At 46.5% G+C, this 24,734-nt stretch overlaps 1 protein-coding gene across 4 annotated transcripts in view; it reads right to left on the bottom strand.

Moving 5' to 3' along the window:
• EXD3 (exonuclease 3'-5' domain containing 3) overlaps nt 1–24,734 on the bottom strand; it is a 580,991-nt gene that overhangs the window by 350,294 nt on the left and 205,963 nt on the right. For all 4 annotated transcript variants that reach the window (XM_039506698.1, XM_039506699.1, XM_039506700.1 and 1 more), the window contains 2 exons: nt 23,806–23,879; nt 22,708–22,746 (listed from right to left, as the gene is read on the bottom strand). In XM_039506698.1, coding sequence (XP_039362632.1) covers nt 22,708–22,746; nt 23,806–23,879 — 113 coding nt within the window. The remainder of the gene's footprint in view (nt 1–22,707; nt 22,747–23,805; nt 23,880–24,734) is intronic.

The following is a 24,734-nucleotide window of genomic DNA, read 5'->3' as shown; positions in this document are numbered from 1 at the left end:
AATGCTTAAATAAAATAATGAAGGGGAAAATACTTGCCCAATAGCACTGACTCTCGTCACTGGCAGGGTATGAAAAATAGAAGCCTATGTTAATGACCAAGACTTGGGTTACAACGTTTCATTTTTATTTCACCAGTCAAGGAGCTCACTTGGCAGCAAGCCAGAGCTATAATAAGCATGTTTGTGGGATCTTTAGCAAATGGAAGGATCGGCAGTGGATATTTTTTCTTTAATCTCTCTTGGTGCATTTAAACTCCTGGTGCTTTTTGTTCTGTTGAAGGAATGCTTGAGAGGGCAGACTGAATGAACTCTGAAATTCACACCCTGGCAAATTGGACTGATTTCCTAAATCCATAATTACAACATTCCTCGGAGACACACATTCTTTCAGAGCAAACAAACAAAGATTAGTTTCCTGGTTTTTTTGTTTTGTTTTTTGCTTCTAAACAATCATCTGTTTATGTGGTTCTCTTCTTGGCACCAAACTGGTGAAGTAATCTTGCCTAAAAGTATAACGCAGCCAAACTATCAACTGAAAATAGCCCAAACTCCTTTATGAAATGCATAGGATTCGCACAGTCCTGTCACAATCCAGTGTATTTCTTGCAGAAGCACTCAGATAGGTAGGGCTATGAAATAATCCAGGATGATTATTGGATGACTGGACTGTTTTACTGCTGGAGGAAAGAGAATGCAGGGGAGAGGGCTGTGTGTGTGTGTCTGTCTGTGTGTAAAATGTTGATAACATTGAGCAAAGGTAGCTCTGATAACCAAGTGCCTCTTCTGGGCACATATAATATAGTTATAAAGGACTAGATTGTAGCATTAAGACCCTCCCCAAACTGGGGGGTAGGTTAAGATATGTGCAGGGTGCCTCTAGAGCTCTGGGGAAAACATAGGCTTTGGCAGCCCCTGCTACACCTTTTTATGGTACAGGGAGCACGTCCTCTTTCCTCTGCATTAGCCAGTATGGAAGAGTGGGCAGGCCCATGACCCCCCACCTCTTGTGTGCATCTCCCTGCCTCCTTTGGGAAGTCTGGTATCACTGTGGCTCCTAGACTCCCATTGTCTTGGTGCAATGGGAGCACAAAGACTTGGGTTTTTCAGTCATCCTGTGGATCGCTGTGTTTTCACGGGTTAGGTGGAGTCCAGTTTAGATGTGTAGTACAGGTTACTATTTAGAATGCAGTCCTATACTCCAAAAATGGGGGATTAGGAGGTTTTATGCCTAGTAATTTTCATCTTTTTGGTTATAGCTGTAACTGACATATTGCTCTGGCAATTGCTGTTAGTAGGCGGTGACAGGCACTGAGGAAACAAATACATTCATGAGATCCTCCACTTGGCTTTAATGGCCCTTGGTCCTCAGTGTGCTTCTGCTTCTTTTACATCACCCTGAAAATCTTGGGGTGCTTTGCACTTCGTATTGTAATATTCACAGCAATTGTGCTCCTTATATTTAGCTAGCTAACAAGTTCCTATGTGCCCCTGCTGTACAGTTTCTCAGTTTGCTGAGAGTTGCATTTGTTAATCTAATACTGACCCTACTGAACCTGTAGCCATAAGCCAATTACCTTCTTCTTTACACAGTACAAAATCGCTTTCTGGTGAAGGTGTGCTTTCAAAGGCATGTTTATTAGTGACCAAAACCTGTACATACTGTTTAGCAGCAATCTAGCCCCACTAGGTTAGGGGTTTAGGGTTAGAAAGCTGATGTTGCCTCACCAAAAAACATTTTGGAACAGTGTAAAGAGATTTTTCTTTCCAGTACATTTTCTCCCCAGCTCTCCTCTCACTCCTGCATGCTAATGGATACATGAATTAAGGAGCTTTGGCCAATGTTTTCAAAGCTGAGGCGTAGGCAGTTAGGTGTCAATATCCCCCCCAAAATGCAAGTTGGATGTCTAACTCACATTGAAAATCCTAGCTAAATAAGAGAGGGATGATTTTAAAAGATATTGTGCAGCTGCAGCTCCCAGCTTTGTAGCTGCTCAGAACCTTTGAGAACCACCATACTCCCCTTCTCAAACCTTTTGGCATTCAGTTTTGAAAATGTTGGTCATTTTTCCTTTAAAACGTTTAATGGTTCCTGCTCCATTACCCCAGCCTCACGTTAAGTCATTAGCTCGTTTGTGCCTCATGACAACTGACTGCTCTGGAAATGCCTAGTTTGTTGTCAAAAATACAAACCATTATAATTAGGACTGCCAGCTCTCTAGTTATTTTAACAAGCAATCCCTCATCAACCCATACAGCAGGTATGTTTTGGTATTTACACTTGGTGACACAAATCATGTTTTGCCAGGTCTTTTTGGGGGGCAGAACATGCCATTTGTCAACTTTTCCCATGTATTTCCCCCACAAACAGCTTCAGGTTTCTTGAATAAGAAGGTCCAATTTCCTTTAGACCAATAACACTAACATTATTAAGTATCAGAGGGGTAGCCGTGTTAGTCTGGACCTGTAAAAGTGGCAAAGAGTTCTGTGGCACCTTATAGACTAACAAACGTATTGGAGGATGAGCTTTCGTGGGTGAATACCCACTTCGTCGGATGCATGTAGTAGAAATTTCCAGGGGCAGGTATATATATGCAAGCAGGAAGCAGGCTAGAGATAACGAGGTTAGTTCAATCAGGGAGGATGAGGCCCTCTTCTAGCAGTTGAGATGTGAAAACCAAGGGAGGAGAAACTGCTTTTGTAGTTGGCTAGCCATTCACAGTCTTTGTTTAATCCTGAGCTGATGGTGTCAAATTTGCAGATGAACTGAAGCTCAGCAGTTTCTCTTTGAAGTCTGGTCCTGAAGTTTTTTTGCTGCAGGATGGCTACCTTTAAATCTGCTATTGTGTGTCCAGGGAGATTGAAGTGTTCTCCTACAGGTTTTTGTATATTGCCATTCCTAATGTCTGATTTGTGTCCATTTATCTTTAAATCGAGGTTTGTTCCTGAGTTAGAGTTACTATGGTGTGGTGTGCGGTTGCTGGTTGCACACTTTCACAGGCCTTGGGAGGTAGGCCAGTCCTCGCCCACAGACAACCCGCCAACCTGAACCATATTCTCACCAGCAACTACACACTGCACCATAGTAACTCTAACTCAGGAACCAATCCATGCAACAAACCTCGATGCCAACTCTGCCCACATATCTACACCAGCGACACCATCACAGGACCTAACCAGATCAGCCACACCATCACGGTACATTCACCTGCATGTCCACCAATGTAATATACGCCATCATACACCAGCACTGCCCCTCTGCTATGTACATCGGTCAAACTGGACAGTCCCTCCGGTAAAAGGATAAATGGACACAAGTCAGATATTAGGAATGGCAATATACAAAAACCTGTAGGAGAACACTTCAATCTCCCTGGACACACAATAGCAGATGTAAAGGTAGCCATCCTGCAGCAAAAAAACTTCAGGACCAGACTTCAAAGAGAAATTGCTGAGCTTCAGTTCATTTGCAAATTTGACACCATCAGCTCAGGATTAAACAAAGACTGAATGGCTTGCCAACTACAAAAGCAGTTTCTCCTCCCTTGGTGTTCACTGCTAGAAGAGGGCCTCATCCTCCCTGATTGAACTAACCTAGTTATCTCTAGCCTGCTTCTTGCTTGCATATATATATCTGCCCCTGGAAATGTCCACTACATGCATCCAACGAAGTGGGTATTCACCCACGAAAGCTCATACTCCAATACGTCTGTTAGTCTATAAGGTGCCACAGGACTCTTTGCTGCTTTTACAGATCTAGACTAACACGGCTACCCCTCTGATATTTTACTGCTGTCAATATAGAAAGCAGATTGTAATTAAAGATTAAGTGATGCTTGTCCCCCAGTATATGCAGATGGACCTGCTTTCTGGATCAGACCCAGGTACTGTGCTCAGCAAATTGCGTCAGTTTTCAGTGCCCATGATGTTATGTCAGCTATAAATAAAGAAATGAAACTACTCACCAAATTTAACTGGAAAAATTAAAGAAAACTATTTCTGAAATCTCTATAACACCAATGTTTCAGCAACTTCCATTCCCCTGACTTCTGTGAGCTCCTTCACGTTTCAGATTGAACCTATTTATCACACTCTCTCCAAAGTTCTGTGATACTGAGTAATGTATACACGAGAGACAACAAACAAAAGCAGAGAGATCTTCATGGTTGTTGCTTCTGCCACACTTCCTCCACTACTGGGCTTCTGGTCAGTTCATGATAGTGTCACAAGTCAGACACGAAAGGCGGGAAGCAGAATGAAAGGAGTAGTAGCAGCAGCGACGGAAAATTTGAAACAGCCTCTGCAAGCGGGGAGATACTGCCAGCTCTCAACTGGTATAGGGCAATGATCTCATTCCTAGGTTCATGAGATTTTGGACTTTAAATCTGTCACAGATCCAGGATTCAATATTGCCCGTTCTGTAACTCCCCAAGCGAGGGGAGAATGAGAAAGAAACCCCCCTTTTTCACGTTTTGTAAAAATGGCAGCTGTTTAAAAGCTGCTCCAAGTTTTGGAATGTTAGAAGCAGCTCTGGTGCAGATGGATTAACAGGCAGAGTGTATGCAAGGAGTCAAAGCTGACTGATAGCTGTCACATACACATAGACACACTGTAGTCACAGCTACATAGATCCTAATTGCAGATCTGCAGCTGGTGTAAACTGTCACTGTTCCACTGGTGGAGCTATGACAATTTACACCACTGGAGGATCTACCCCATTTATTTTAAGGTCAGAAGAGACCATTCTGATCATCTAATCTATCTTTCAGGAAGACACCCAACCTTGATTTAAAGACTTCAAGTGATGGAGAATCTACCATATCACTAGGTAAACAGTTCACTCAAATACATAGTAAAAATAGATTCGCTAGAAGACAGGTACAGAAAGACATCAATATATCACTTGATAACTATTCCTTGAATGACACTATAATTTGCTTAATGCCTTGTAGATCTTCAGTTCCTTGCTCCAGTATGTCTGTTAGTCTATAAGGTGCCACAGGCAGGGCCAGCTCCAGGGGTTTTGACGCGCCTAGCAGCCAAAAAAAAAAAGAAGCCACGATCGCAATCGCGATCTGCGGCAATTCAGCGGGAGGTCCTTCGCTCCGAGCGGGAGTGAGGGACCCTCCGCCGAATTGCTGCCGAATACCTGAAAGTGCCACCCCCTTCCGGAGTTGCCGCCCCAAGCTTGATAAGCTGGTGCCAGGAGCTGGCCCTGGCCACAGGACTCTGTCACTTTTTACAGATCCAGACTAACACGGCGACCCCTCTGATACTTGAGTTCCTTGCAGTATATCAAAGGGAATTCAGGTCAACTAAAGTGGCTGACAGAAGCCCGAATGGAGCATGTCTACAAACTGAGCCTGTGACCTCTTGTTCTCATTAGCCTGTTATCATGGCCAAATAACTTAAGTAATAGCTTTCTGCCTATTTCAATTCCCCTCATAGTTTCAACAGGATTCTTCCTCACTTCCTATCCTGAAACCACTGTGGGTTGTTGTCCTAGAGCAGACTGGCTGTTGCATTTTAACTCCAGGGATAGCTACATTTCAATGGAGGATGAAGAGGTCCCTGTAGATCATTTGGGATTAAAAGGGATTAAAGGATCTTTAGCTAAAGGACTTTGGGATCTTTGGAGGTGGAAGGTGTTCTATAAATATGGGGTATTATTCTCTAAGATGTTTGAAAGACAAGCAGATAAATAATAAGGCTCCTTCATTCAGGTCTTGTTATAGTCTAAGAAAATTTAAACCTGTGGTCTCAAATTCTGACAATCATTAAAGTGTGTTTTAGATAAAGGAGGGTACATGGTCCATGCTTATTTCTGAATATTATCTCACGACTTCTATTGGAATAGCATTTCATATGGTCTAGATCTTGGTGTTCTGGGTAGTTTTTTTGTTTTACATTTTGTGGTTACTTCATACTGTAAAGTCACATTAGTAATAAGCCTAGAATTTTTGTGGGAACAGAGTTATATAATTGCAGCAAATCCTAGCATCTGACCCCAGGGCCCTCAGAGAACAAGGCTTATAAACTCAGCATGTTTGATTTTCATGGTCCAAAATTTTAAATAAATAAATAATTTCTCTCATTGTCACAGCTGGGAAAGGAGACCTGATTAGCTGCGGCTTCTTCCAGAGCTGAACCTGGCTAACAGCTGGCTCCAGAGTCCAGTGTGCATTACTATTAACACTAGACTAGGGTAGGCTGAATGTCTGCAAATCAGAGGTCTGAACAAATGTACTCTTGTCGGTACTCTAGGATAGTACAGCAGTGCACACCAACTTAAAAGTACACAGTGCTGCCAAGCATTAGCTAACCTAAAACAGGAAAGGATGATGAACTACAGCTTCCCAATGGGTGCCTAATAAATCAGTGAAATAATTTAGAAATGCCAGTTCATGGTCTGAATATAAATTTTGCAGGTGTTTCAGTTTTGAGAAACTAGGCAATGTCCTTTCCCATGAAAACATCTCTTTAGCAATTAGTACAGGACATCTTTCGGACAATGTAAAAAGGCCCTGATCATTTAAGCTCATAAAACATGCCAGGGCACTATTTTCAACCTTGACAGCCTGGCTATGTTCCATTGGACAATTATATTCTGCCAACATTAAATACACTGACTAGTTTCAACTGCATCCACCGCTATTGTTAGTTACAGGTAGTGTTGCTGTGTACTGTTATAAAGTTACACCATTCTAGCCCACAGGTGAAGGGATTTCATCAATGGGAAAATGACACAAAGCTCTATCATGCCTTTTTGGATGAACATAAACCTAATTCAACTACTCAGCATAGAAATGTTACGTCACCTGGCCACCCAAACGTGATATACTGCCAGCGCCATGAGGACAGGGAGCTCCAAGGTTCTGACTTTCAGTTTAGATCATGGCTGTTGCATTGAACTGCTCACAAAATAGTTTTTAACCCCATGGAAACTTTCAGCTTCTCAGCAAAAAATCAAAATGCAACATTTTTTGGAAAAACAACAAGGAGTCCGATGGCACCGTGAAGACGAACAGATTTATTTGGGCATAAACTTTCGTGGGTAAAAAACACCTCACTTCTTCAGATGCATGGAGTGAAAGTTACAGATGCAGGCATTATATAATGTGTGGCAAACTGCCGGCACTATTATGATGGGTCTCGCACTTTCTCTTCTTTGGGGGAGGGGGGGTTCAGGGCACCATTTCTTGCCCCTGAATTGGAATATTAATTGCCCCACTAGTGTCTTTGAGGAGGGGAGTGGAGAGGGAGGGACCTGGGCCCGCCCTCTACTCCAGGTCCCAGCCCAGGGGCCCTGAGGATAGTGGTGAACCACTTGAACTGGCGGTTCCTTCCCCTGGGCTACTTCCCTCTCCTGCCCTTCAGCTTGTGGGGGGGCTTCCTGCCCTCCCTCTGCACAAGCCAGGTGCCCCTTACCTAGGGTCTTGGACTTCTTAGCCCACCGCAGCACTCCTCCAAACTTTCCTCTGCTTTCTCTTCAAACTGTTCTGTGTTCCAACTCCTTCAAACTGTTCTCTGCTCCAATACCAATCCTTTCTGCTCCAACTCCCACACTGTCTGATTGAAGCAGGGGTTTTTATCATGTGACTGATTGCTGGTGCTCTAATTGGCTTCAGGTGCTCTAATTGCCTTCAGGTGCTCTAGTTAATCTACAGCAAACTTTCTTCCCCTTACAGGGAATAAGGCTCCCTTGTAACACTCTCCTGCTGCCTTCTGGCCATGCTGTATCACATATCCCCCCACACCCCGCTCAACACCATGGGGTTGGGCTACTTGGGACGAGAGGCAGTGTTGTCGCGATAGGCCATCAGCGTTGCCATGTTGGCTTCCAGCCCTATGCTGTACCCGGAAATGGAAGGGCTGTAGGGATAGGAACCACCTAGTCACTCTTGCGTTCTTCTCCTTGTTCCTGTGCATCCACTGGAGCGGGGCGTGGTCTGTCACAAGGGTAAACCGCCGCCCCAGTAGATAGTAGCAGAGAGTCTCCATAGTCCATTTTACCGCCAGACATTCCTTTTCAACAACAGCGTACTTTTGTTACCTGGGAAGGAGTTTCCAGCTGAGGTACAAGATTGGGTGTTCCTCCTCCCCTACCATCTGTGAAAGGATGGCTCCTAGCTCTACCTCTGAGGCGTCTGTTTGTAGGATGAATTCCTTCTCTAAGTCTGGGGCTATGAGTACTGGATGGCAGCATAGGGCTGTCCTTAAATCTGCAAATGCTTCTTCTGTCGTATCAGTCCACTTTACTATCTCGGGGCCCCGAGCTTTTATCAAATCCGTCAATGGCCCTGCTCTTGTGGCGAAATGAGGGATGAATCTCCGATAGTATCCTACTATCCCTAGAAAAGCTCTGACCTGCTTTTTGCAGACTGGTTGAGGCCAACCTTGTATTGCCTCCACTTTGTTCCATTGGGGTTTTACCAAACCTCTCCCAACTACATACCCGAGGTATCTGGCCTCAGCTAGTCCTATCACGCACTTGAGAGGGTTAGCAGTGAGGCCGGCCTTCCGCAGGGCATCTAGCACTGCTTCTACTTTTCCTAGGTGTGTTTCCCAGTCAGGGCTATGGATGACTATGTCGTCTAGATAGGCAGCGGCATACTTGGCATGGGGTCGCAGTAACTTATCCATAAGTCGTTGGAACGTTGCAGGGGCCCCAGGGAGTCCGAAGGGAGGACAGTGTATTGAAACAGGCCATCGGGTGTAGAGAAGGCAGTCTTTTCCTTGGCATTCTTAGCCAGGGGAATTTGCCAATATCCTTTGGTCAGATCCAGAGTGGTTAGGTATCGGGCCTTGCCTAACTGATCAACTAGCTCGTCAATGCGTGGTATCGGGTATGCATCGAAGTGGGATACTTCATTCAATTTCCGGAAGTCGTTGCAAAACCTCAGGGTGCCATCAGGCTTGGGGACTAGGATGATCAGGCTGGACCACTGACTGTGGGATTCTTCAATAACCCCGAGTTCCAGCATCTTCTTCACTTCCATCCTAATTTCTTCCCTTTTAGCTTCCGGTATTCGGTACGGTCTTATTGTCACCCTTACTCCAGGGCTGGTGACAATATGATGTTGGACCAGTGTCATACGGCCCGGTTGTGTACAGAACACATCCTGGTTCCGGTGGATCATCTCAATGACCTCTGTTCGTTGTTCTGGGGTTAATTCAGGAGATATCTTTACCTGCCCCTATGGGTCGTCTGTCTGGGGTGGAGCTCCTTGAATGACCAGACACGTCTCTCAGTCACGCCAGGGCTTCAGTAAGTTGACGTGGTAGATTTGCTCTGGCTTTCGGCGGTCTGGTTGTCTGACCTTATAGTCCACCTCCCCAATGGCTTTCACTATCTCATATGGTCCGTGCCAGCTGGCTAGGAGTTTGCTTTCTGCTGTCGGCACTAGCACCATCACCCATTCCCCCGGCTGAAATCTCTGTACTTTCGCCCGACAGTTGTAATATGTCCGCTGGGCTTCTTGTGCTTTTTCCAAATGTTCTTGTACTATAGGGGTTACTCGAGTTATTCGCTCTCTCATCTGTGTCACGTGCTCAATGACATTCTTTCCTGGGTTGGGTTGTTCTTCCCAATCTTCCTTGGCGATATCTAATATCCTGCATGGGTGGCGTCCGTATAGTAGTTCAAAGGGAGAGAAACCAGTGGACGCCAGGCGGACTTCCTGTATAGCAAACATTAGATACGGTAGAAGGGTATCCCAGTCTTTTCCATCCTGTGCACTGTGTACTTTTAAGTTCCGGATCATACTTTTAAGGGTACGATTAAACCGTTCGACCAGTCCATCTGTTTGTGGATCGTAGACTGAGGTCCGAATGGCCTGGATGCGGAGTAGGGCACATAAGTCCTTCATTAACATAAGAACAGCCGTACCGGGTCAGACCAAAGGTCCATCTAGCCCAGTATCTGTCTACTGACAGTGGCCAATGCCAGATGCCCCAGAGGGAGTGAACCTAACAGGAAATGATCAAGTGATCTCTCTCCTGCCATCCATCTCCATCCTCTGACGAACAGAGGCTAGGGACACCATTCTTACCCATCCTGGCTAATAGCCATTTATGGACTTAGCCACCATGAATTTATCCAGACCCCTTTTAAACATCGTTATAGTCCTAGCCTTCACAACCTCCTCAGGTAAGGAGTTCCACAAGTTGACTGTGCACTGCGTGAAGAAGAACTTCCTTTTATTTGTTTTAAACCTGCTGCCTATTAATTTCATTTGGTGACCCCTAGTTCTTGTATTATGGGAATAAGTAAATAACTTTTCCTTATCCACTTTCTCAACATCACTCATGATTTTATATACCTCTATCATGTCCCCCCTTAGTCTTCTCTTTTCCAAGCTGAAGAGTCCTAGCCTCTTTAATCTTTCCTCATATGGGACCCTCTCATTAATTTTGACATGAACGGGGTTCCTTGGTCTGTCAGGATCTCCTTAGGGATGCCCACTCTGGCAAAAACCTGTGGTAGTTCTTTTGCTATTGCCTTGGATGTGGGGTTTCTTAAAGGAATGGCCTCTGGATATTGCGTGGTGTAGTCAAGGATGACTAGTACGTTTCGGTGGCCCCGTGCCGATCTTTTCCACTATGTCCATGGCTATCCTCTCGAAAGGGACTTCAATAATAGGCAAAGGTACTAATGGGGCCCGCAAGTAAGGTCGGGGGCTATGCAACTGGCATTCAGGGCAGGAGGCACAATAGCGCTGGACTTCTGCACGTATCCCTGGCCAATAAAACCTTCTTAGGACTCTATCAAGTGTCTTGTCTACTCCTAGATGTCCCCCAAATAGATGACTGTGAGCTAACTCTAGTACTGCCCTTGTGTGTTTCCGTGGGACTAAGAGTTGCTCTACTTCTTCCCCTCGTATTTGCTCTATCCTGTACAAGAGATCGCGTTTGAGCACATAATATGGCCCTGGGCCTTTGATCTTTCCTTCCACAGGTACACCATTTACTTCCACTATCTCCTCCCTCACATTCGCATATAGCGGATCATTGGCCTGGTCCTGCCCAAAATTCTCACGTGCGGTACCGATCTGACCTAATTCTAGGGGGCCTATTTCTACTCATCCCCCTGGGTTGCTCCCACTTGTGCTAGGAACCGCCTCCGAGTCCTCCCTGGCCTGAATTATCTCCTGGCCTCCTGAGCAGGTTCACCTACCCACAAGGGAAGTTTTTTGATTCTCTGCTAGAATCCTGGTCCCTAATCTTTTATCTGCCCTCCTGTCTCGCCTAGACTTTCGGGGTTTCCCAGGGGATGAGAATAACTCTGGAGAAAATTTGGCAAACATTAGGGTGAGGCTATCTGTAGGTGCCTCCGTCTCAGCCTGGGGGTTGCTACCCTCCCCTGGCTGTATTGGGGTAAGCTAGCTCTCAAATCCGGGGAAGTCCCTACCAATTAAGACAGGGTAGGGGAGCTTGGGGACCACCCCTGCAGTAACCCTGGTAGTATTCCCCTGGATCTCAATCCACACCGGGATTGTGGGGTAAAAATTCACGGTGCCATGAACGCACGTTACCCCTGTGTTTTTGGCCCGGGTTAGTTGGTCTCGCGCCACCAATTTGCCCGAGACCAGCGTGACAGCACTCCCAGAATCTATTAATGCTATGGTCTTAATACCATTCATTTTTACTGATCTTGTATACCCATGTGAGGTCATTGTGACCTCTACCAGGCCGATTAGGCCACATTGCTCCCCGTAATCCCCCAGATTACACTGCATAGGTTCTTCCCTGTTGGGGCATTGGGCTGCTATATGCCCCAATTCCCCACACTCATAATACCGCCCCCTTATTCCGGTTGTCACCCTCTGCCTGGGGCTATTTGGCCGGCCCCCCACCTCTCTTCCCAAACCCCCAGGTCCCTTCCTGGCCTCGAGCCATTCCTCGGTGTCTTTCCTCCCTGTTACAGTTCTCCTATAGTTCTCGACAGTCCGGGGCCTTGGGTTTGGGGTTGGCTTCCTGGATTGCCGTGTCTCCCCGCCTGGGGTCTGGAACAGTTCGCGGGCTGCCAGCTGTCTTTCCACGAGGGAGACCAACTCATCATAGGTGGAGGGGTCATTCTGGCCAACCCAAGCCCGAAGATCTGGTGGTAGCCCCCTCATATACCGGTCCAGTACCAGGACCTCCATCAACTTCTCAGAGCTGAGGGCCTCAGGGTGCAGCCATTTCCAGATCAGGTGGATCAGGTCAAACAATTGCGATGGGTGTCTTGTCCTCCGTATACTGCCACTCATGGAACCTCTGGGCTCTCAATGCCGTTGTTACTCCGGATCTGGCCAGGATCTCTGCCTTCAGCTGGGAGTAATCTGCTGCAGTCTCTGCAGCCATATCGTAGTAGACCTTCTGGGCCTCCCCACACAGGAATGGGGCAAGGATACCAGACCACTGATCTCGGGGCCAGGCCTCCCGCAGGGCTGCTCTTTCAAAAGCCAGGAGGTATGCCTCCACATCATCCTCCCGTGTCATTTTCTGTAGGCAATGGCTGGCCCGTATGGTCCAGGTCCCTTCCCAGTTGCGGTTCAGTTCCATAAGGGCCTTCATCTGGTTCACCAGGTCTTTCAGCAGGGCTCGGTCCTGAGCAGCCTGACTCATCAACGGATGATTAGTCTCCTGCTGTATCCGAGTCACCTCCTGTTGGGCGGTTACTTGGACCCGGGTAGCCTCCTGCTGGGCCACAGTGGCTTGTATTAGGGCCTTGACCACGTCGTCCATCTTAAGGACAGGAGGGTTTGGCTAACCCTGGTTTAAGTCCCCAGCGCGCAGATCCAGGCCCTGACACCACGTGTGGCAAACTGCCGGCACTATTATGATGGGTCTCGCACTTTCTCTTCTTTGGGGGGGGTTCAGGGCACCATTTCTTGCCCCTGAATTGGAATATTAATTGCCCCACTAGTGTCTTTGAGGAGTGGAGTGGAGAGGGAGGGACCTGGGCCCGCCCTCTACTCCAGGTCCCAGCCCAGGGGCCCTGAGGATAGTGGTGAACTACTTGAACTGGCGGTTCCTTCCCCTGGGCTACTTCCCTCTCCTGCCCTTCAGCTTGTGGGGGGGCTTCCTGCCCTCCCTCTGCACAAGCCAGGTGCCCCTTACCTAGGGTCTTGGACTTCTTAGCCCACCGCAGCACTCCTCCAAACTTTCCTCTGCTTTTCTTCAAACTGTTCTCTGCTCCAATACCAATCCTTTCTGCTCCAACTCCCACACTGTCTGATTGAAGCAGGGGTTTTTATCATGTGACTGATTGCTGGTGCTCTAATTGGCTTCAGGTGCTCTAATTGCCTTCAGATGCTCTAGTTAATCTATAGCAAACTTTCTTCCCCTTACAGGGAATAAGGCTCCCTTGTAACACTCTCCTGCTGCCTTCTGGCCATGCTGTATCACAAATGACACATGAAGAGAAGGGAATAATTTTTGGTTAATTCCGAAATGTCACTGTTGTGCTTCTTGGGAGTCATAGTCCAGATGCCTCACGCCCTAATTCTCCTGTAGGCTCTTTGTCTGGACTGTATCGCCTGTTATGCAACAGTCTTCCCCTTGCTGTGCTGCTCAGTGCACCATGAGAGCTATAATCAGGTTTGCAGAGCTTGGCCCCTGCGGAGGAGGCACCTGAACTACATCTCCCATGTAGCACTGCAGTAGCACTCCCAAATTTAAATTTTCAGTCAAACATCTTCAGTATGCGTGTGTTGTTTTTCAGCAAAAAGTCAAAATTTTCCATGTGGGGCAAATGGCTGATGCTACTGTGGTGGGTCCTGCACTTTTTCTTGGTGTGGTGGGTCAAGGCGCCGCCCCTTGCCCCTATTCTTATGTGTTGTGGGCTCCGCTAGTGCCCCGGTGGGCAAGAGAGGGAAGCATGGAAGGGGCCCAGGTCCACTTTCCTGCTCCGGGGCCCAGCCCCTTCAGCGTTGTGGGCTGTTTATCCTCTCTTCCCTTGGGTAGGGTTTCCCTCAGTCCTCTGTGTGACTGGTTAACAACAATACTCCTCCAAACTCTAGTCAGCTCTCCTTCCCACTCTGTCTGACTGAAGCAGGTTTTTTTTAATTAGGTCTTGGGTGGGGCTTTAATTGGCTCCAGGTGCTCCAATTACCCTGTAGTAACCTTTCCCTAGTTCACAGGGAATAAGGCCTTGATCATCCTAGGGTTTATATACCTCTCATCTACCACTCCCCTGCTGCTCTCTGGCCCTGCTGTATCACACACTGAAAACAAATACTTTGTGTGAAAAAAATTCATTTAGTCAAAACCCCAATGTTTAGAAGGGGTCAGTGACAACTCTTGAGTTTGTGCTGAAAAATCTCCTGAGAATAACAATACAGAAAACAGGATTTCTGAAACATGCATTGAGCACATTGCTGCTTTGACCTTTCCTTTGTTTAGTACAGACCTGCTGTTGGCACTGTGAAGCAGAAGCATATCTACATGTGGGATTATTTAGGTTTCCCCTCAGAAGTACGGGTACACACTCTAGCTTCTTTAATGTGATGCCAAAGACAGTAATCACTGATAACCATAAGAGTCAGGGCTGATAACAGGCACGGTTAAGCAGTACTGCTGTGATTATTATTTAGTTGTCAGAAAGATATAAATTGGCTGCAGAAACCAATGCGTACATTTCCTTCTAGATTCAGAGAGTACAGCGTTTGCATATCCTCTAGTTTAGAGATGTACATTCATCATTTAGTGAGGCCTTATTTAACTCTTGATGTACAAGATAGATTCTGCTATGGTACTGGTAGGTGGCTCAGCGCCTGGAGTAGGTACAATCCTTCAATGAGACTGTATATATAATGCACACATTCTCCATGAACTGGCTGATACATTTTTGTAATTTTATACCACCTTTTTTCTATATGTCAATGTTAGATAATGGAAACAAAGACATGAATAATATTGGGTTTAACAAGTATCATGAAGATACCTTCATTTCAAATACAAACGTAAATTCAGAGGTTTTTGCAAAGATGATGATTACCAACTGTGGCAGAGCTCTGACCTAGCACCTGTGGGTCCTGCGCTTCTAGGCGGTCTATGCTAGCCTCAGTGGCTCACTGTGACCCTCCACGTAGCCCTTCTCTCTCTAGGGCCAGGGTTACAGTCTACTGAGCCCTTTTCATCATAGGCTGCAAGGAGGTTGGTGAGAGAACTCCCACAGTCTCTGTTCAGCCTCCTGTCCTGACAGGGACCTGACTTCCCCTTCCAGGAGCTGTTCCTGTAGTGGTGGGTTGGGGGGAACCCGGGCCCGCCCTCTACTCCGGGTTCCAGCCCAGGGACCCTAATGGTAGCAGTTGGTGGCAGCCGACCTTTCACTGCCAGAGTTGCTACATTTCCCTGGGCCACTTCCCCACAGCTCTCCTGCTTCTCCCTTCTTCACCCTTACCTTAGGGCTCCCTTAACGATGGTTTGAGGGTGTCTTCAGTAACCAGCCCTTCAGCCGCACTTCCTCTCCTCTGGCTCCCTGGCTCTCCTCTGCCTGACTGGAGTGAGCCCTTTTTATAGCAGGGCCTTAATTAGAGTCAGGTGGTCACATTAACTGAATGGCCTCACCTGACTCTTTACAGGTTAATTAGAGTCAGGTGTTTTTCATTAGCCTGGAACAGCCCCTGCTCTGGTCAGTCAGGGAACAGAAAACTGTTAATCCAGTGGCCAGTATATCTGCCTTCTGCTATTCTGCTGTACCCAACTCGCCTGGGTCTATCACACAATCCATTACTAATCTTTCATCACGCTCTGATTTGGCAAGGTATTTGAGCATGTCTAACTTTCAGCATCTGAGTAGGCCCACTGAAGTAAAGGGGAACACTCACATGTTTAAAATTAGGCGCATGCTTACATACCTTGCTGATTGAGGGCATAACAAGATCAGGTAACTGAGGCCATGTCTACACTATAGAATTAAGCCGACTTAAGTTACGTTGACGATCATAAACCACTGTAATTACATCGCTTGTGCATGTTCACACAGTTGGTGCTCTAGCACTGTGTTGGTGGAGCATGTCCACAGTTGGTGCTCTAGCACTGACAGAATGAGCAGCACACCGTGGGTAGCTATCCCACTGTTCAAATGGCCACTTTCTCCCACTAGGAGTTCTGGGAATGGATTACAGTGCTGTCATAAACAGATAGTTAAGGGTTAATGTCTCTTTTACCTGTAAAGGGTTAAGAAGCTCAGTAAACCTGGCTGACACCTGACCCGAAGGACCAATAAGGGGACAAGATACTTTCAAATCTTGGTGGAGGGAAGTCTTTTGTTTGTGCTCTTTGTTTTGGGGGTTGTTCGCTCTTGGGACTAAGAGGGACCAGACATCAATCCAGGGTCTCCAAATCTTTCTGAATCAGTCGCTCATGTTTCAAACTTATAACTAATAGCCAGGCAAGGCGTGTTAGTCTTATTTTTGTTTTCTCAACTTGTAAATGTTCCTTTTTGCTGAGAGGATTTTACCTCTGTTTGCTGTAACTTTGAACCTAAGGCTAGAGGGGGTTCCTCTGGGCTATATGAATCTGATTACCCTGTAAAGTATTTTCCATCCTGATTTTACAGAGATAATTTTTACCTTTCTTTCTTTAATTAAAAGCTTTCTTTTTAAGAACCTGATTGATATTTTCCTCATGTTAAGATCCAAGGGGATTGGATCTGGACTCACCAGGAATTGGTGGGGGAAGGGAGGGGGGATGGTTAAATTCTCCTTATGTTAAGATCCAAGGGGTTGGATCGGTGTTCACCAGGAACTTGGTGAAAAAGCCTCTCAAGGCTGCCCAGGGAGGGGAAGGTTTTGGGGGGACAGAAAGTGATCCAGACACTGAAATTTCTGGATGGTGGCAGTGTTACCAGATCTAAGCTAGTAATTAAGCTTAGAAGTGTCCATGCAGGTCCCCACATCTGTACCCTAAAGTTCAGAGTGGGGGAGGAACCTTGACAAGTACATCATGGGGGTGGGATCATGAGGCAGTTTTCTCCATCCCATAATTCCAAGGGCTTCCAACTACATTTTGTGATGTTTTTCAACTACCCCTGTAAACTTTGCACCTGCCATCTCTCACTGAAAGAACAGATCCTGCACTGTTTACCAGTCTTGTGATAAGCATTATGAACACAACATGGCTGGTTGTAATGAGCCGGTGTGGCTCCACGCAAGCCCGGAGGGGGAAGAGCCCGTCCAGAGGCTGGAGTGGGCGGAGCTAGGGAACTCTGAGCCCGCCCCTCAGAGGGTCAGGCAGCGATCTGGATGTATAAAGGCTCGCCCTCAGAGCTCAGTAAGGCCCCAGCCGCTGGAGAGACCGGACGTCTCTAGCCTAGCCCGTGACTGGGAAGACCCCGCAGCCCAAGGCCTGCCCTGCGCCCGCTACCCAGAGGAGTTGCCGGACCTGCCCTACACCCGCTACCCGGAGGAGTTGCCGGGCCTGCCAATCGCACCCTTCCCCGAAAAACCCATGGTCCTGGATCCCCCAGTGCCCAACACCAGGACCCAGGTACAACCCAAGGGGGAGTGTGGAAGTAGCCCGGGGGCAGCCGACCCTAGTCTGGCTGCAGCACTGCCAGAGCCCATGTCGATGTGTTGCGGCCAGGATCCCCACTGACTAAGCAGCGGGTCTTCTGCCACTGCTAGGGCCCCGGGCTGGGACGCAGTGGAGTGGGAGGGCGTGTGTCCCCCCTGCCACCCAATTCGTGGTGGCAGTCTCCCCCTCCCCCAGGCCTGAGGAGGCTTGGGCTTATTATTACTGCTCAGCCCTGCCCGAGGGCCTGAGCCCTTGACTCACTGGTGCCCGCTCTGACCCAGGGCCTGGGCCCACAGTGTTCCAGTTACTGCAAGGGCTGCCGAGGGAGACCCCAGCAGACAGACTAATTCCCCTCGACGACAACTGTGTGTGGTGAGCCAGTGTGGCTCCCCACCACCCTGGAAGGGGTCAAGCCCCGGCTAACCCTTGTACACTGATCCTGCCGTATTTGATGAGCTGTGAATCTGAACAGGAATCCGTGGTGCCTGCCCTGCTGTGTGCCATGGAAGGAAACAATTCAAGATTGATGTTGGCATTCACGGAGCAACTACACACATTGGACCATTGCTACCAGACTCTGGAAACAAGCACTGAGTGGTGGGATTGTGATGCAGGTCTGGGATGGCAAAGCAATGGCTGATCAACTTTTGTATGCGCAAAGCCACCTTCCTTGAACTGTGTATTGCAGCATGTAGACACCAAAACGAGAGCTGCCCTAACAGTGGAAAAGCGAGTGGCAATCACTGTGTGGAAGCTGGCAACTCCGGACTGCTACCGGTCAGTCATGAATCAGTTTGGAGTTGGGAAGTCCACTGTGGGCGGTTGTGGTGATGGAAGTGTTCATGGCCATTAATCGCCTTCTGCTGCAAAGGACTGTGACTTTGGGCAATGTGCAGGAAATAGTGGATGGCTTTGCAGCAATGGGATTCCCTAACTGCGGCAAGGGGATAGATGGCACGCATATCCCAATTTTGGCCCCAGGCCATGTTGTGACAGAGTACATCAACAGAAAGGGATACTTCTCTATGATAGTGCAGGAGCTAGTGGATCACTGGGGTCATTTCACTGACATCCATGTGGGGTGGTCAGGGAAGGTGCTTGACACTTGCATCTTCAGGAACATCGGCCTATACAGAAAGCTGCATGCAGGGACGTTCTTTCCAGACCAGAAGATTCCACTAGGGGATGTGGAAATGCCCATAGTGATCCTGGGAGACACAGCCTACTCCTTAGTCTCGTGGTTCATCAAGCCTCACACCAGAAACTTTGACAGCAGCAAGGAGCACTTCAACAACAGGCTCCTAGGTGAAGAATAACTGTAGAATGTGCATTTGGCAGATTAAAGGGTCGCTGGTGCTGCCTTTTTGGCAGGTTAAACCTCAATGAGGAAAATATTCCCATGATCATAGCAGCCTGCTGGTGCTCTGCATAACATTTGTGAAGTCAAGGGGGAAAAGTTTCCCCAGGGGTGGAACACTGATCTGTATCACCTGGCAGATGATTTTGAGCACCCAGACACCAGGGCTAGTGGGTGGGGGGGAGGGGGCACGCCGCTAAATGGAAGGCTATTCAAATCAGGGAGGTTTTGAAGCAGCATTTTGACAGTAATGTGTCTTGCTGCAATGCATGCAGCCAGGCACTGTTTACTTGCCACCCTGAATGACTCTTGTAATGATTCCTGCCTGAGCATTAATTGTAGTCTGAAAATGTGCTGATTGCCAATGTGTATGAATTTCTGCTGAAACCACCCTGTATAGGTCAAAAATAAAGAATCATTGTCTTTGTAAGACTAAATTTTTATTAAACAGCAATACACAGATTAACATTTCTTACAAGGGACATGACAGTGAGCAGCTGTGTGTAAGTCCAGTTGTCGTTATGGAAAATGTCCCTAGGGGTGAAGTGCCAAGGATACTGCGATGGGCTGGGAACATGTGAGGAATGTGTGTGGGGAGTTTGAGGACGGCACAGAAAGCAGTTCTGTAAGGGCTGTAGGCGGAGTCGAGCAGGCACGTGTTCCAATTGCAGCACAAAATCTCTGATTGGTCCTCTATGAGCTTTATCGTCTTCTCCTGGCCCTCAATTATCTGTTCTTGCCCATGTCTCTTCTCCTGGCTATCTACTTCTAGTTTTTCATTTATTGTCTGTCTCCATGCTCTGTGCTTGCTATCAGCCTGATCAGATGATTGCAAACGGTCTGGGTGGTTTCAGAAGGGGATCAGTACAAGCGCCTAGGGACACTATTCTGAATACTGACACCATTTTCCACAGACGAGGGTGATCGAAGCTGAAATCACACTACTGAGGGTAACCGAAGATGCAAAGGTGCATCTCCTGCATGTGGCTTCAGACCAGGTCTGCATGCTGCTTGCCTGTGTGCTGCTTTGGTTCCTGCAGAAGTAAATGCTGATTAGCGCAGCAAAGTTTCCTACAACAGGGGAAGAAACACAGCAGCTCCGCCAAGGAACCTTCGGCAGAGGATTGCAGAGTACCTGCAGGAAAGTTTCCAAGAGATCTCCGTGCAGAATTTCCAAGAGATCTCGGTGTACATTAACAAACTTTTCTGCAGGGCCTCCACTGCATAGCTACACAGGGGAATACAAAGCAGGTGCAAACAATATCTAGTGTTGTTAATTTCAATCCCACATGCACCATTTAACAAAATAAAGAACTCCTCTACTTCATGTCACCATGCAGTACCAAAGAAAAATGAGTACTTACTAGAGCTCCCTCTCCTGCTTCAAGCATGTCAGAGCCAGACTGCTGGAACTGGCTAGACCCATCTGGAGTTAAAAAGAGGTCCTGGCTCTCCACACCACCAGATGAGCCTACTGCCTGTTGCACATCCTTCTCCAACTCAACCTCCTCATCCACGGGGTTTACTCTGCTGGCCGCTGCCTCCAGTCCCCCCAAAGTATCCATGGGACTCTTGGCAGTGGAGGTAGGGTCACCACCAAGGATGGCATGCAGCTCCTTGTAGAAGCAGCATGTTTTCAGCACCAAGACAGAGGGACGATCGGTCTCCCTTGCTTTCTGATATGCCTGCCTCAGCTCCTTGATCTTAGCATGGCATTGCTGCATGTCCTTTTCATGCCATGCCATGAGCAATCCGTTCATAGGTGTCAAGTTCCTACGGCTGGATCAGAGCTGCGACTGCATAGTCTCTTCTCCCCACAGACCCAACAGATCCAGCAACTCCAGTGTACTCCAGGCGGGATCACATTTGCTGCAGAAAGCTGGCATAGACAGCTGGGAAGATGCAATGTAAGCTGTCCACCCCGAGCAAACATGAAGAGGAATTTCAAAAATTCCTGGGGTTTTAAAGGGAGAGGGGTGCATGCCTGTGTACCTGGCTACAAGGCAGTGGAGTAGGAACTGCTGACAGGAGCAATCATGATGGGCATTGTGGAACACCTCCTGGGGGCCACTTAGGGTGACACAAGCAAGCACATTGTCTACAATGACACTGCATTGCTCTAACTTAGTTGCAAAAAGCTCTATGCCACTCATCGAGGTGGTTTTATTATGTCTTCATAGCAGGAGAGTTAAATCAGCAGGGGGAGCATTGTTGTGTATGGACCTCCACTGTTTTGTCAACAAAACCTGACTTTTGTTCTCGTGGATAGTTCTCTGAAGATGTCCACGCAGTGTGCGGAGGCGATCAAAAAAGCAAACAGGATGTTAGGAATCATTAAAAAGGGGATAGAGAATAAGACTGAGAATATATTATTGCCCTTATATAAATCCATGGTACGCCCACATCTCGAATACTGTGTACAGATGTGGTCTCCTCACCTCAAAAAAGATATTCTAGCACTAGAAAAGGTTCAGAAAAGGGCAACTAAAATGATTAGGGGTTTGGAGAGGGTCCCATACGAGGAAAGATTAAAGAGGCTAGGACTCTTCAGCTTGGAAAAGAGGAGACTAAGGGGGGATATGATAGAGGTATATAAAATCATGAGTGATGTGGAGAAAGTGGATAAGGAAAAGTTATTTACTTATTCCCATAATACAAGAACTAGGGGTCACCAAATTAAATTAATAGGAGCATGTTTAAAACAAATAAAAGGAAGTTCTTCTTCATGCAGCGCACAGTCAACTTGTGGAACTCCTTACCTGAGGAGGTTGTGAAGGCTAGGACTATAACAATGTTTAAAAGGGAACTGGATAAATTCATGGTGGCTAAGTCCATAAATGGCTATTAGCCAGGATGGGTAAAGAATGGTGTCCCTAGCCTCTGTTCGTCAGAGGATGGAGATGGATGGCAGGAGAGAGATCACTTGATCATTGCCTGTTAGGTTCACTCCCTCTGGGGCACCTGGCATTGGCCACTGTCGGTAGACAGGTACCGGGCTAGATGGACCTTTGGTCTGACCCGGTATGGCCATTCTTATGTTCTTATGCTTTGTTGACAAAACTGTGTAGTATAGACAAGGCCTGAGGTGGCAGAGGCAGGGAAACTCCCTACCACATCTTTAGACACTTCATAATATGGTTACAGACCTAGAGATGCATAGGCACTGATTCCCACTCTACACGGGGTGTGTGTGTGTGTGCTCGACCCCTCCTCCGCCCCATGCCCGCCCCTACTCCACCACTTCCTCCAAGCCCCCACCCTGCCTTTTCCTGCCCCTACTCCACCCCAGACCCCACCCCCACTTCACCCTTCCCGCAAGCCCCCACCCTGCCTCTTCCCGCCCCCGCTCTAATGATGTTTGAATCATTACTATCTATTGTACCATGAGACCCAGAAACCATAAATACCTTACATTTATATAGTAAACCAGCTGAAAATTCTCAGGACAAAGAAGATGATTTTCTGACTGTGTTTACTGGTGGCCCTTGACAGTTGCCTTAGATAATTAAATAAATATCTGTAACTAGATAACCTCAGTATTTGCAGTGTTCAGCGTGTTTCCTACAGTAAATATAGAGAATCACAAGAGAAGACCACATAATCTTACCTATTTACTCTAGGTAAAAATGGCAAGTTTTTAAAAGCCAATGCATAGACACATACACACCCCTCACCACACGTAACTGTGCCACATGTGTGTAGTCAGTTCTGACAAAGCTAAAAAGCTGTAATACTGTAACATATTGCAAATTCTTTTAACACCAGAGTGGGATATTTTTAAATGGTCTTAAAATGAGGTCCACACAAAGAAAGCTTTAAAAAATGGTAAGGGAGCATTTCACACTCACCTGAACATGATCGGCCCAATTCTCCTGAGTCATGGTTTTCTAAAAAGACCAAAAAATCTCTAAAATATGTTTTTAAAGCATATACACATCAAGTGGAAATTTAACACATAGACAGCATTTATGACATAGGAATGCAATCTGGTATGCACTGAAAATCTCTGGGTTCTCATATATCATCATGAAGGGCACATTAGAAAAATATTGCTTAGATTAGTTAATTCAGAGAAATGTTTGAGTACGGCACAAGGTTATTATCCAAACCTCAATCTGCACTTACAATATGAAGGCCACACAGAATCCTATCCAGATCATACTGAAGCTTCTCATATACCTTATAAAATAGAGATAGTCCAACCAGGCCTACTTTGTAGTGGGTGCAAAACTACAGATAACTTCCAACTGCACAGGTAGGTAAGACTGCTGAAAACTGAGACATTGCTGAACTCAGTAAAGCAACAGAATACTTAAATTTCATGATGCTTTTAGCACACCCAACACAATCTCCCAGAAACACTGGAGATGCCTCCATGCCTATTCAGGCTGCTGTTGAGCAACTGAATACTGCAAAAAACGTTCACATTGGTACCACGGAGAAGCGGCCCTCTAAAACATGAGTGTGCTTATATTCAGGGAATTAATGAGCTTTGCACAGGACAAATGGAAGGTACCCTTCCCCTGAACACCAGCCTTGTCTTTGTTAATGTACTTAGGATGACTACACTGCCAAACACGGTGGATCAGTTCTGTCCTCCCTGAGACCCAAACCGTTGATTGGGAGAGCACCTCTTGCAGTTTACTGAACACCCTTAACTGCCACTGAAGTCAGTGGGAGTGGACGGCATTTGGTGCCTTGCAGGACGGGTCCCTATCATAAATATAATAGTATAATAAAATATACCCATAATTCTGCACTAGATTTATCAGTCTATAATATCTCAGTCCAAGCACTCATAAGAGTCATTTGAGTCTCAATGCCTTTCTGCATCACTACAGCATGACTACACTCTGCTTGCATACCAACCTCACGTTTCCAGCATCTCTATTTTATTGTTCAAATCACAACAAAAATAAATCCATACGTACATTGTACAAACATACCTCAACAAACCTCTTGTAGAAGAGATATTTCAGAGATCCTAGGTGTCGCTGATTTATGACATTTGGACAGAGAGCTGAAACAAAAGAAAGGTCTTTAAGACAACACAACATATGAACTAGCTTGAAGCGTTCTTTTCTAGACAGTACTTTTTTTCTCCCCAATATAAAAATCACTTTAAATGATGCAAACACAGAAAGACACTATCCACACCTGAAACAAAGAGGGCCAGAAGCATCCTGGCCTTGCCTATATTAAAACTGCTAATTGTGTTTAAAACCAGATTAGCATTTGTAGTGTAAACAAGCCCATATATATATTTTGCAATTTGGCATGTGCTACTACAGGCAGTTTTCTGCTGCTGCTGCTTCCTCTCTCTCTCACTCTCTCATTCTCTCTCTCTCTTTTTTTTTTTTTTTTTTTTGAGGGGGTGGTGAGAAAAATCATTTAAGCCTTTGCAATATATATACTGGACATAACATATATCCTAAACATCCAGGACACATTCCCATATAGATGAAAATGTACAAGAATTTAAAAGCTGGGGAGCACAAATTCAAAGAACAAATTCAAAAGAAAATAGAATTATTAACACCCCAAGCAGAAAGTCATAGGTTTGCAATAGATACACTACACACATCTTTGATGCACCAAGATGTTCCAGTAGCAAAAACAAGCTAATACAAAAGAGTAAAGTCAAGGGGTACATTTTCAAAAGTGCCCAAATGACTTAGGCTCCTAAATCTCATTGCCTTTCATGAGATTTAAGGTCATAAATCACCTTTAAAATGTGATTTAAGCCTTGTCTACACTACACAGTTTTCTCAACAAAAGGCACCTTTTGCTGACAAAACAGGGAAGGTGTACACTCTACAAAGCTACTTTTCATGGCAAAACTCTGCTGTTTTGCTGAAAAAATATAACCACCTCA

This window comes from Mauremys reevesii, linkage group 19 (assembly GCF_016161935.1).
Source record: "Mauremys reevesii isolate NIE-2019 linkage group 19, ASM1616193v1, whole genome shotgun sequence".
Lineage (NCBI taxonomy): Eukaryota > Metazoa > Chordata > Testudines > Geoemydidae > Mauremys > Mauremys reevesii.
The sequence above is the reverse complement of the archived record's forward strand: the minus strand, read 5'-3'. Positions and strand labels throughout refer to the sequence as shown.